At 52.9% G+C, this 13492-nt stretch overlaps 1 protein-coding gene across 4 annotated transcripts in view; it reads left to right on the top strand.

Moving 5' to 3' along the window:
- Positions 1-13492, top strand: part of CLEC16A (C-type lectin domain containing 16A) — a 217154-nt gene that overhangs the window by 193718 nt on the left and 9944 nt on the right. For all 4 annotated transcript variants that reach the window (XM_084881113.1, XM_084881115.1, XM_084881114.1 and 1 more), the window contains exon 22: positions 9858-10019. In XM_084881113.1, coding sequence (XP_084737239.1) covers positions 9858-10019 — 162 coding nt within the window. The remainder of the gene's footprint in view (positions 1-9857; positions 10020-13492) is intronic.

Genomic DNA, 13492 nt, shown 5'->3' with positions numbered 1-13492 from the left:
GGAGTGTCTCCAGAGCCAGGTCACCTGAGCTCTCCTGGAGATCTTGCTCCCAGGAAGCTCAGAGCCAAGTGCTGACATCAGCTCCCCACAGCTGGAAGTCCTGATGTATCTTCACTTTCTACCCACCTTTCACTCTTGGACTCTCGTCATTTAGTTTGTGTCGTAGTGTCTTTCAGTATTTAGTATGGATGGCATTTGGGTTTGGGTTTTTATTTATTTTTATTTATTTTTAAAATATATTTTATTGATTTTTTACAGAGAGGAAGGGAGAGAGATAGAGAGCTAGAAACGTCGATGAGAGAGAAACATCAACCAGCTGCCTCTTGCACCTCCCCACCGGGGATGTGCCTGCAACCAACGTACATGCCTTTGACCGGAATCTAACCTGGGACCTTTCAGTCCGCAGACCAACGCTCTACCGCTGAGCCAAATCGGTTTCGGCTGGGTTTGGGTTTTTAAATATAACCCACCTCAAGTCCCTCCTGGAAGTAGGTGCTATCTATGTAGAAGCATCTGTAGGAAATGAGGCTGTGGGTGAGGTGCCTGCCATTTAGTAGAGTGAGAATCCTTGAGATGAATTCTAGGCCAACTGGGTTCCTTCCACATCAGCTCTCTAAAAAGGTCCCTCACACATTTAGGTAGTTTTCCCATCCTCCAGTTTTTAACCTGAAGTACCACTTCAGTCACACAATCAGTGTCCTTGGAGGAATTACAGTCTGCCACACAGCACAAGCACTGAGCAGACCACAGACATTAGCTGGAAATTTAGAAAACCTTGGGCTCATACCCAGTTCTCTAGCCCATGCACAAACGGGCCTTTCCGCCCTCTAGTCTCTTGTGCTCTCCCATTTCCAGGTCTTGGCCTTCGTGTGTAATCTCTGCGTGGCCTGATGTGAACCCAGATGAAACTCAGTTCCTTTCATTGGTTTCCACCAAGAAAGTCCACTTGTGCAAGGAGAGATGAAGGAGCATTTCCTAAAGATCTGGGGGGTTGCAGAAAGTCTCCTCCCCCATCTCCGTTGCCCCTTCCCCTCTTCCTCCTCACTCCTCACTCTCAGATTTCCCCCAGGAAGTGCAGGGCAGCTTTCCCTACACTGGACACTGGGGGCCAGCCAATCCTGTGGAGCACAGCTCACGTCCCTGCATTAACAGTGATTTTTCACAAATGTCAGTTAAGATGAGGTTCAACTACATAGTAAAGAAAAACCCAGAAGAAGTGTATCTCCTTTTAAGTAGAGGAAACCTGGATGAAGGCAGTCAAGGGCTCCAAATAGGCATCAGGGACCCAAGCGCCTTCCTGCTCAGTGCTCTTCCATCGCCATGCTCCCGAGTATGTCATTCATTCTCATGATCCAAGATACTGCTGGGGTTCCAACCATGTTTCCGTAGCCGTCCTGAAATCCAACATGTCTCTTTCATGTCTATCTCTTCTACTACAATTTAGTCACGTGGCCATGCCTAGCTGCCAAGTTCTGTAACTTAGATGAAGATGAGAATTGATTGTGGGAGACATCTCACCATATCAGAAACGCTCTTGATCCCAGAAGTTTCCAGGTGCTAGCTATGCAGGTAATGATAACCATTGCACAGAATAGAAAAGCATCTTGGAGGTCCAGTTCCTTGTGCCCTACTGAAGGAAGGCCAACTCCTTTGTGGCTGATCAGGCCCCAAGGTGGACAGGGCAGGCTATGGGAGCACAGGGGCAAGAACACTTAAAGCCACCACTGCAGCTGGGCTGAGCTGGCCCTGAACGAGTGAACCTTAGATGATGGGGAAGGGAACCCTGGCCGGTGACTCAATTGGCTGGAGCATCGTCCAGTACACCAAATGGTTCCAGGTTCAATTTCCAGTTAGGGCATATACTTATTAAGTTGTGGGTTTGATCCCCAGTTGGGGTGTGTACTGAAGGCAACCACCCAATGTTTCTCTCTCACATCACTGTCTGTCTGTCTGTCTGTCTCTCTCTCTCTCCCTCTCTCTCTCTCCCTCTCTCTCTCTCCCTCCCTCTCCCTTCCTCTCTCTCTAAAATCAATAAAAACATATCCTGGGGTGAGAATTTTTAAAAAGGACGAGGTGCCAAAACAGGTTTGGCTCAGTGGATAGAGCGTCGGCCTGAGTACTGAAAAGGTCCCGTGTTCGATTCCGGTCAAGGGCATGTACCTTGGTTGCGGGCACATGCCCAGTAAGGGGTATGCAGGAGGCATCTGATCATTGTTTCTCTCTCGTTGATGTTTCTAACTCTCTGTCCCTCTCTCTCCTCTCTGTAAAAAAATCAATAAAATATATATTTTTTTAAAAAGGATGGGAAGGGATTTGTGAGAACTTAAAAGAGGCAATAGGGAATTCCAAACTGAAGGAACAGCTCAGCTGAGGAGAGAGAAAAAGTGGTTCTTGTCACGCACTGTGAGGGCCCGCCTAGGCTGCTCCCATCTCAACGTCGCCCAGTGGTTCTGAGGGGTGGGTAGGGTTTGAGGAGAGAGCGAGCACAAAAGATCTCTAGGAGTTGGAACTTCTCGAGTCCTGTGGATTTGACCAAGCATCTAAGGATAAAGAGCAGAGCTTAACAACTGAAATGCCAGACAGGACAGGTGCGGAGGGGAGAAACCAGCTCCCTCCCTCTCTCCCTCCAGTTGTTGTCATGGGGGAATGGGGCCAGATCTTTCTATTTCGTATGAAGCCAGAAATTCAGATTTGTGTGTAAAATCTTCCAGCTTATAAAGGTGGTACCTGAAATAAAAGGACACAAACATGATGTGAGCCAAGCATATCACACCTGCAAGCCCCCGGACTCGCACAGCAGTCTGGCTCTCCGTGGGGAACGCGGTGGTGTGCTCTCCACAGAGAAAAGGTATGGAAGCTATGTTCAAGGCGCATATTCCAGTGTCTCCTCATAGAGTTTAACTCAGGTTCAGATTTATAGGTAAAAAGAAAACTATTGACCATCTACGCCAAGAGATCCTCACTAATAGAGGAGAGGGGGCTTGCCCAAGGTCTCAAAAGTCATTTGGGCAGCGTTAGGACTTGATCTTGGGGTTCTGACTCCCAGCCCAATGCTCCTTCTACCAGTGGACCTCAAATAGAAGGCTGACCTTTTTGTTGTATTTTTGTACTTGACAAATGTCAGAGACTTACTTGTGAGTTCATCTTCCCAGAATAACTGGCAGAACAGGGCCAGAGTGCAGCAAGAAGACCTGGCGCACCCCTGGGAAACCCGGGCTCCTGGAAAGTGTGGGGGGAGGGGTGCTCCACTGGCACAGGTCCACCTGCTTCTGGAGCATCGTGCCTGACCTAACCTGGCTGGGGAGGATTTTGGTGAGGCTGGGGAGAAAGCTTTGGAGGCCAGAACAGATCCCGGGGGTGTGTTAGAACAGATCCTCGAGCCTGTCCCGCTCCCAGGCAGCTATGTCCCCTCCTAAATGCGTCATCTAGATGTGTTAGCATCTACTTGGCCTTCCCCCGGCTGTTGGATCCTCCGTTTGTCTCCAGTTCCGTCACACACACCAGTGCTTTGCTCATCCACGTAGTTCTCTATGGGGATCCCTTCCACAGCACAGATTCTAGATGTGGAATCGGTCAGATGGTGTGAAAATCCACCCGGCCTTTGATACACATTTCGCAGGCTGTTCTTGAGACATACTCGGGAAGAGCCAAGACGTTTATCTACTGGAGATCTCAGGAAGGCCTGTTTGCCTGTGCCCTTGTCCTATGACCTCTGGCTTGTCTTAGTGTGTGCAAGTACCAGGTGATGATTTTGACTCACAGCCAGAAAGCCCCAGGCCTCTTGCACCAAAGCCAAGTCAGCAAGAGCTGCCTTGCCTGGATGAAGCAGGTACAGGGCAGGCCTCTGCAGTCACAGGCCTTCTCCAGGGCCCTTTTGTCCCTCTGACATGTCAAACTAATTCAGGTTGACTCTAGCACTGGCCAGTGTGGCTCAGTGATTAGAACATCAGCCCACATATCAAAGGATCTCGGCACATAGTCAAGGGCACATACCTGGGTTGCAGGTTCAATCTCAGTCCCAGTGGGGTACGTGTGGGAAGCAACCAATTAATGTGTTTCTCTCTCATCCATCTTTCTCTCTCCCTCTCTCCTCCTCCCTCTTCTCCTCCCACTCTCTCTAAAAATCAATGGAAAAATATTCTCAGGCCCAGCTGGCATGACTCAGTGGTTGAGGGTTGACCTATTAACCATGAGATCACAGTTTGATTCCTGATCAGAGCACATGCCTGGGTTGTGGGCTCAATCCCCAGGGTTCACAGAAGGCAGCCAATCAATGATTCTCTCTCATCACTGATGTTTCTATCTCTCTCTTCCTTTCTGAAATATGTGTATACACACACACATACATATATACATACATACATACATACTAGAGGCCCGGTGCACAGGGGGCGGGGGAGGTGTCCCTCAGCCCAGCCTGCACTCTCTCCAATCTGGGACCCCTCAAGGGATGTCCGTCTGCCAGTTTAGGCTTAATCCCTGTGTGATCGGGCCTAAACTGGCAGTTGGACGTCCCTCTCGCAATCCAGGATTGCTGACCCCTCACCACTCACCTACCTGCCTGCCTGCTCACCCCCAACTGCCCCCCCTGCCTGCCGACCTGCTTGCCCCCAACTGTCCCCCTGCTGGCCTGATCACCCTCAACTGCCCCCCCCTCCACCAGCCTGATCTCCCCCAACTGCCCCCCCCCCTTGCCGGCCTGCTCGCCCCCAATCACCTTCCCTCGCCCCCAACTGCCTTCTTCTGCCCCTGGCCTAATCACCCCCACTGCCCTCCCCTCCTGGCCTGATCTCCCATAACCACTTCTGCCTTGGCCCCGCCACCCTGGCTTTGTCAGGAAGGACATCTAGTAGATCTCCTGTTCTAATTAGCATATTACCCTTTTATTAGTATAGAATAGAGGCTTGATGCACAGGTGTGGGCTGGTTGATCTGCCCTGAAGGAGGTCCCAGATCAGGGAAGAACTGGTCTGAGTAAGGGGCTGATAGCTGTTTGCAGCTTGGCCATACCCCCATTGAGGTGAGGGTCCCTGCTGAGGGTCCTGACTGGCCTGGGGGAGGGACTGATGACCATTTTCAGGCTGGCCACACCCCCTTCAGGGTGGGGGTCTCCGCTGGGGGGCTATGGCCGGCCTTGGTGAGGGGCTGAGGGCCCTTTGGGGGTGGTTTGCAGGCTGGCCAAGCCCCCGATTTTGTCCAGAAGGATGTCCGGAAAGTCTCCAGAAGGTCTCCCAGTCTAATTAGCATATTATATATTAGTGTATATCCTATATAATAAAAGGTTAATATGCAAATTGTCCCCTCAACCAGGAGCTTGATCAGCAAGCAGGCCAGCCAACCACCCATGTCCCCTCCCCCTGGCCAGGCTGGCCAGACCCCACCCATGCACGAATACACACGCGCGCGCGCGCATATATGCTGAGTAGCCAGATTATTATGCATTCAGAGATCATACTAATCTGGCCACTAAGTGTGTGTGTGTGTGTGTGTGTGTGTGTGTGTAATATATATGCATTTTAATATCTTCTGGTGAGGATAACAACAAAAAAGTGGTTAATATTTCAATTTGGGAAATAGCAGGGGGAGTCTGGGCTTCCAGAAAAAAAAAAAAGAAAAAAAAAAAAGCACATTACCAAGCCTTTCTGGGTTCCCAGTGCCATGGGGGAGGAAGGAAGAGATAAAAAAGGTGAGGAAAGAAGGGAAGGTGGGCTTTTAGCAGTAGCAGATGGGAGAGAGATGCACTCAGTCACCTCTGCCCAGCTAGACCCTGCAAATGGGTGATATCAGAGGTCAGTGACTTTTTTTCTTTCTCTCAGCACATACAACAGATGTGCAGTGTTTATTGCCAGTTAATGACTTGACCCGCAATCCATTCCCAAAACAAAGGAACTTTAGTAATCTGACTGCAGCTTCAGTACCTTGCCTACTGCGCTCCCCTCAGGCCCCACCCAATATGTCTTAGGGCAATAAACCAGGGCTTTAAAGAGCTTGGGAGAGAAGGAGTGAGTGTCACCTTGGTGACAGCCTCATCATTCATCCGTTCAGGCCAAGGTGTTGGAGGGTGAAACTCTTAGTCCTAACTCTGTTCCCACACTCGCAGGCCCCTCTGCTCACAGGTCTGACAAATCCACTGCTCAGGAAAAGCCATCTTGACATTTTGATTTGTTGAGGGGCAACTCATTTTTGAGGCAAGGAAGCAGCTTGTGAAATTGGGGGTTCACCGCTGGGAGTGATTAAGAAGTAAGCAGCTCCAAAGCTGGTTCTGCAGGGCTGTGGCTGATTGCCACCGGGATCTTCCTGGCTGTGTTTGGATCTGTTTCTAGGTTTGTCATAGTTCACCCCCCACTACACATGCAGAATACCGCTCAGGGCCTTTCCTGAGAACTCCAGCAGGCAGACCTCTGCCCATTGGTGGGGTGGGAGCATCGTCTTCTACAGAAGAGGGTGCGGTGATTTACCTCCCACGCTCCCACCAGGCCTGCATCTGCCTGCCATTACATCACCCCAAACCAGGAGCACTGGGATATAAATAGATGTATGGCTTTTAAGGAGCTGATCCTTAGATAAAAATAACTTCACACAAACCTTAGTACAAAATAGCCCCTCCGAGGGGTCCCGTTAAGTCCTAATAGGGGATAGAGCAGCAGGTCCCTTGCACACACCACCCCCCACTGGCCCTGTGTCCACCCACTGGTGGGTGCAGGGAAGGCTCAGGGAAGTGCAGACTTGCCCAGGCCCCGTCACTGGTAAGGGGCAGATCAGGAATAGAACCCCTGCTCCATCCTCTATCAGACTCTGTTGAGGGCCAGAGAGTAAAATATTTCAGGCCATGTAGTTTCTATGGCAACTATTTAGCACCGCTGATATAGCTCAAAAGCAGTCACAGACAATATGTAAGCAAAGGACGATGGCTGTGCCAATAAAACTTTACTAACCAGTCACTGGGCCATAGTTTGTTGACCCCTGCTCAGTACCCTGCTACCTTCCTGAGTTCTGAGAAAGATGAGGTCAGGGCCTGGAGAACCTTCTGGAAAAAGTGTCCATAAGAGCTAGACGATGTGAGGCTCGGGCAGTGCAGGTGAGTGAGTGAGGCCTAGGGCTGGCCGGGGTGAGTGTACCCAGGGGTCAAAGGAGAGGTTTGATGTGATCGGCCAGGAGGACCGGATCCCACTCTCAGCTGGAAGGAGGGCTTGCCCCTTCCTTGCCCCTTCCCTCCCCGACTCAGTGCTGCTCCTGAGTCACTGAGGAAAGCAGTGGGGCCCACAGAGCACCTGTGTGGTGTTCCTGTCCAGCTCCCAGGGCCAAGCAGGGCTGCCCAGGCGCCTGGGATCACTGAAGAGGCCTTTGCTCCATGGGAGCGTTTGTGGATTTAGTGGGTAAAATCAGAAGCAATAGCCCTTTAGAAAAGCAGGCTGTGAAAAGGACAAAAAGCGCGCATCCCCTGGAGGAGGGGCTCCTGGTGGGCTCACGCAGAAGGGCCTCCTTCATCGTAAAGAGCACGCTGCACCCACCACGCACCATGCCCTGCAGGAGTTTGATGGCGCTCTCTCATTGCACCCCCCACAGTGGGGTGATGGGAAGTTGGCGAGACACCCAGCTAGCAATTGGGAAATAACACTGGGCACATGTTCTGGGATTTCTGGGTGGTGAAGCAGGGTTTGCCCAAGACTCCAAAACATGGGGCTTATCTATTCCCCTGTTCTAGGAAGGCCCCAGGCCCTAAAAATGGGTGATCTTGTCACTGAACCCAGAGTTGCTGAGGGCTGTGTGAAACTGGACAGTTACATGCCACCTAACAATGGGTCTGTTTTGGGAAATGTGTCGTTAGGCAGTTTCATCACTGGACAAGCACCTAGAGTGCACATGCTACACAGCTGGGCTGTTGGGTATTGCCTGTGGTGCCCAGGCTGCAAGCCCAAACAGCGTGTTACTGCACAAAACAGCAGGAAATTCCATCGAGCACGAGAAGAGGATGCAGTCAGGAAGCAAGGTCAGCACAGCTACTGCAGACTTTTTACAAGTAGAAAGACTACTCTCTAAAATAAGGATAAAAAGTTTAGTAAATCCATCAACCAGTAGCATAGGTGTCTGTTATCAATATGAGTCATATATTATACCTAGTTTGCACCGCTGGCAGTCCAGGAGGTTTGTTTACACCAGGGTCGCCACAAATCGCACATAATGAACACATTGCACTATGACGGCTATGATATCGGTAGGTGACCGGAGTTTCTCAGCTCCTTATATTCTTCATATATATATTTTAGAGGCCCAGTGCATGAAATTCGTGCATTGGGGGGGTTGTCTCTCAGTACAGCCTGCACCCTCTAATCCAGGACTCCTGGCTCCCAACAGCTCACCTGCCTGATTACCCCTAACTACTTCTGCCTGCCAACCTGATCACCCCTAACCATTCCCCTGCCAGCCTGATTCATGCCTAACTGGTCCCTTGCTCACACGAATGCCCCCAACTGCCCTCCCCTACAGGCCTGGTCACCCCCAACTGCCCTCTCCTGCTGACCCAGTCACCCCTAACTTCCCTCCCTTGCCAGCCTGGTCGCCCCTAACTGCCCTCCCCTATAGGCCTGGTCACCCCAGCTGCCCTCCCCTGCTGGCCTGGTCACTCCTAACTTCCCTCCCCTGCTGGCCTGGTCACTCCTAACTGCCCTCCCCTGCTGGCCTGGTGACCCCTAACTGCCCTCCCCTGCAGGCCTGGTCAACCCTAACTGTCCTCTCCTGCTGGCCTGGATGCCCCCAACTGCCCTCCCCTGCAGGCCCAGTCCCCCCTCCAACTGCCCTCCACTGCAGGCCCGATCACCATCAACTGCCCTCCCTTGCAGGCCTAGTCCCTCCCAACTGCCCTCTCCTGCTGGCCTGATCGCCCACAACTGCCCTCCCCTGATGGTCATCTTGTGGTGACCATCTTGTGTGTTGGAGTGATGTTCAAATTGCATATTACCCTTTTATTATATAGGATGGATATATATATTTCAGAGAGGAAGGGAAAAAGAGAAGCATCAATGATGCCTCCTGCACACCCCACACTGGGGATCAAGCCCACAACCCAGGCATGTGCCTTGACCAGGAATCAAACCATGACCTCTTGGTTCATAGGTCAACGCTCAACCACTGGCTAGGCGCTACTTATACTCTTATGGGACTGTGATTGTTGACCAAAACGTCCTTTTGCGGTGCATGACTGTAATTGGTGGCTTGTCACCAGGGCTTTCATAGCTCCCACATCAAATCCATTAGACCTGCTAGAGCAGAGCCACTTCTATGGCATGGGCGTGTTGGGGGCTCTCCCCTCCCATCCAGTGTGGCATCCGAGTTTGGGTCTGGTGCCCTACCTTTGGTAGCACCAGTGCATTAGCAAAGGCCACGTCCCTGTGTGACCTCCTCCAGGATGCCGCTGAACCAGGTCAAGCTCTTCGAGTTACAGCTCACGGCCCTGCTCCAGCTGGGGAGCTGACCCGGACCTTCAAGGAGCTGGGTTTCGATTGGTTAGCGTGGCCTTCACATAAACGCCCTGCCCCACCTTTGAGGTGGGGGCTTGCCCTAGAGCAGCGGTCGGCAAACTCATTAGTCAACAGAGCCAAATATCAACAGTACGATGGAAATTTCTTTTGAGATTTTTTTAATTTAACTTCTTCTAATGCCACTTCTTCAAAATAGACTCACCCAGGCCGTGGTATTTTGTGGAAGAGCCACACTCAAAGGGCCAAAGAGCCACATGAGGCTCGAGAGCCTCAGTTTGCAGACTATGGCCCTAGAGAGTCCCACACATAGTTGGGACCCCTCCCACCAGGCCGGCTGGTTTCCTCCTGCTTGATCACGTCACCCTCCCTTGTCTTACAGGCTTTGCCGTGGCCCAGTGCATAAACCAGCACAGCTCACCATCCCTGTCGTCGCCCTCACCATCTGCCAGCGGGAGCCCCAGTGGCAGCGGGAGCACCAGCCACTGCGACTCAGGAGGTGCCAGCTCCTCGTCCACCTCCTCTGTTGCCCAGAGCCCATCAGGTATTGGCCCAGTGACGCAGTGCGGGGGTGTTCGGGGAACCTGTGATTCCTCAACGCAAGACCATGACACCCAGCGCCTCACCGCCTTGTTTGGGTCCTTATCACTTAGGGGTTCCGTGCTCTCTAAGCGCTGCCCACGGGCTGGCTGATGGCGCTCCCTGCAGGGTAGGGTTCACCCCCTTTGCAGGCTGGTCCACTGAAAGGCCGTCCCTGACCACAGAGCTGCAGGAGAAGGACCAGAGGCAGGCCGAGCCTAAACCCACTCCTCATTGCCTCCAAAATCGTGGGAGTCACAGGAGGGGCCTTCCAGACACAGTTGTTTGAAGGCTGGCAAAAGAATCACGTCCCTCCTAATTGCTTTTCCTTTATGGCATACCTGTTTCCTCTTTGAGTGTTTGGTGTAGTGCAGTCGTCTGAGACCATGGGTGCACCTGCTGCCCGTTTGAGAGTCAGTCAGGAGGTCCCAGTCATATCTCACCTCCTGTCACTTACACAAGTGTCACAGTCAGACCCCGTGAGCAGGGAGCCCAGAAAGGGACATGGAGTGGGTGTGCCCCCAACCCGTGTTTTCAGTTGCCCTGAGCCCTCACACATGAGCGCCTCCCCGCACTGTGTGTGAACCCAGGCTTGTTTCTTAAACAGTATGGCCTCAAAATGCAGCCGGAGGACAGGGCCCAAGCTGGGGTGGCAGCGATGGCCTTGAGAGTGTGTGTGCTCCACACCCCATTTGGGGACCCATGGTGTCCTTGCCTGTTCCTGCAAGGTCCCATTTGGAGCCCTCACCTTCCTACTTCAGGGGCCCTTGATGTAACTCTTGCTAAACTGTAGATTAATGGGTCAGGGCAAAGCGATGTGCAGGTGTGAGCCTCTGTTGCCTCCACTCCAGGGGCAGAGGTCTCCGTGGTGTACATACCTCTCTCTAGGCTATTTAGCTCTTGCAGTCCCTAGCAAAGGGATAAGCCAGCATGGCCTTTGTGCCTGTGACTCAGGAACACCTGTATCCCTACCCTCCTCCCACGAGCATCCATTACCTCCATCTCCTTAATATTCATGAGGCCTATGTCCAGCCGGTGTTGCTCAGTGGTTGGGCATCAACCTATGAACCAGGAGGTCATGGTTTGATTCCCCGTCAGGGCACATGCGCAGGTTGCAGGCTAGATCCCCAGTGTGGGGCGTGCAGAGGCAGCTGATCAGTGATTCTCTCTCATCATTGATGTTTCTCTCTCCCTCTCCTTTCCTCTCTGAAATCAATAAAATATATATATTTAAAAAACATTCATGAGGCCCAGGCAGCAAGGTCACCCTCAAGCCACCTCACTCAGACCCTCTTCCGCTCAGCACCTCCCCTCTCTGTGCCTCAGCTGGGGAGATGACAGCTCTTTTGAGCTATTTCTGAGCCCGTTTAAAAATGGCTGCACATCCGAGCAGGGAAATTCAGACAGAGCTTCCTCCAGAAGCCAAGAGCACCCCAGCCCATCTGAAGCCTGGCCTCATGCTGGCTCTGGGGCCGAGGTGCAGGGTTGTGCATCTGTGTGCTTGTGTTGCACCCACATGCTGCCCGCCTGTGCGTGTTTCTGTCCGTGTTGTGTGCACTCAAACACATGCATACCTAATGTTACATTTAGGATGAAAGGTCTCATCCTGGTGTAGGTAGGTCCACCTCTCTTTCATTTTTAAGGAGGCACAGCCAACAGTGAAGCTAACAAATGAGCCTTACACTTCTCTGCCTAAAACTGAAACCAGCAAGGAGACACATTATCAAAATCGGGCCATGTATGCAGATGTTCCCTTGAACAGGCCCCGGGGCTTCAGCTCAGCGCCTTCCCCCTCCTCCCCCTCCAAGGCTCAGGTCCACGGTGCACACATTCATTTTTTTGGTCTCCCTGAACCCCTCCATCCCTACCCCCGTTATCCCCTGCACGGTGCCAACAACATGTCTTTTTGTCTCAGAAATGCAGGGGCCGTTAGCCTGGCTGTCGGGTAGCCAGGCAGTTCCAGTCAATAACTGATTGTCAGACCCTCCTGGGTGTCTGCTCCTGTTTGGGGCATCCCCGGCAGGCCTGCGGGGCCAGCGTGTGAGTCCCCATTTGTTATGCTGCCTGACAGTGAAAGCTAAGGCCAGCCTGCCTGTCCCCATCTCTGCAGACACTGAAATAGCTCCCCTCTTGGTGAGGGGCCAGCCCACTGGGCAGCTTGTGCTTCACTCTCACTCCAGGACCCACCTGTTGGTCCCTGGAAAGAGAGCGTCAGAGCATAAGATCCACTGCCCATCACAGCTGCCAGCCACAGGCATCAGCTCTGTCACAGGCCATGAGCCAGGGCGGCAGGTCTCGGGAGGACCACCGTTCCCTTGCCTCGCAATGCCAAACTTCCAGGCCAGCCCACCGCCTCCCAGATCCTTCCAGAGGACAGCACCTGGGTTCCCATGTCCCTACAGGGCCAGGTCTGCCCAGAGGGTCCCCGCATCTGCCTGGTACCTTACTGAGCCATGTTTTACTGAGCCGCGCTGGATGGGGAGCCAAGGACGGAAGAGGGGAGAAGGTTCTGGTGGGGCGGGTGCTCTTTGGCCAGTTTCCTGGTTTGAAGTCAGCCTGGAATGGTGGCCAGTGTTGAGGCGTCTGATTTGGAAAGACTGGGCCTGTGTTGCCTGCTCAGCAGACTCTACACCCACAGGGCCTGGCCACAGTCTAGCAGAGGCCGCATCCTTCGGGAGCCAGTGGGCAGGGGTGGGCCAGGGTTTCCCCGCAGCTCAGCCAAGAGGCCACTAGTCCTCAAAGTGGCTTTTGAGGGCACAGTGCTGAATTAGAAGCATTCCTAGCCCTGTTTTCAGAGCCCCCGAGTTCAGGAAGTCCCCAGTGTGGAGAGCAGCGGCCAAGTCCCCTGCAGCCGAATCAGCAACTCCAGTGGCTCCTCTGCTCCTGGAGCCACGCCTTGCTCGGTCAGGTGTTTGGTTGGGGAAGCACATGAGAGATGCTGGCCACGAGGGAACGAGACAGGCCTAGCTCCCCGTGTCTCTGCTCCATGGTTTTGAAATCTGGAATTGTACAAGGAGACCCATAAAGCCAGGGTGAGCCTCACACCATCTCAGCCACCGACATGGCCCAGCCTTCTCTGTGTACGCTGCTGCATGGTGTCCACAGCAGCCCCTCGTGGCAGGCCCTTGCTCAGAAGTGCTTCACAGACAACCCCGCATCGAATCCCACCTCCCCTTGCACAGCTGAAGACAAAGGGCTCAGAAAGGCCATGCAGCTTGGTCTAGACGCCGCTGCAAGTGAGCGGGGGAGCCCTCACCTTGGCAACTCCCAGCTCACGCTCTACCTTCTGACACAGCCCAGCAGAGTCAGGGTTCCTTGGTCGGTCTCAGGTATACCTTAAGGGTATTGCAGAGACTCGGGACCTAGGTTTGGGTCCTGGTTGAGGACAGCCCATGAGGTGCACACACCTCTCCTTCCAGTATGCATAGAGCCAAATGA

Source organism: Pipistrellus hanaki, assembly GCF_964339955.1.
Source record: "Pipistrellus hanaki genome assembly, chromosome: 4".
In the NCBI taxonomy this organism is placed as follows: Eukaryota; Metazoa; Chordata; class Mammalia; order Chiroptera; family Vespertilionidae; genus Pipistrellus; species Pipistrellus hanaki.
This window is presented reverse-complemented; position numbering and strand designations above follow the sequence as displayed.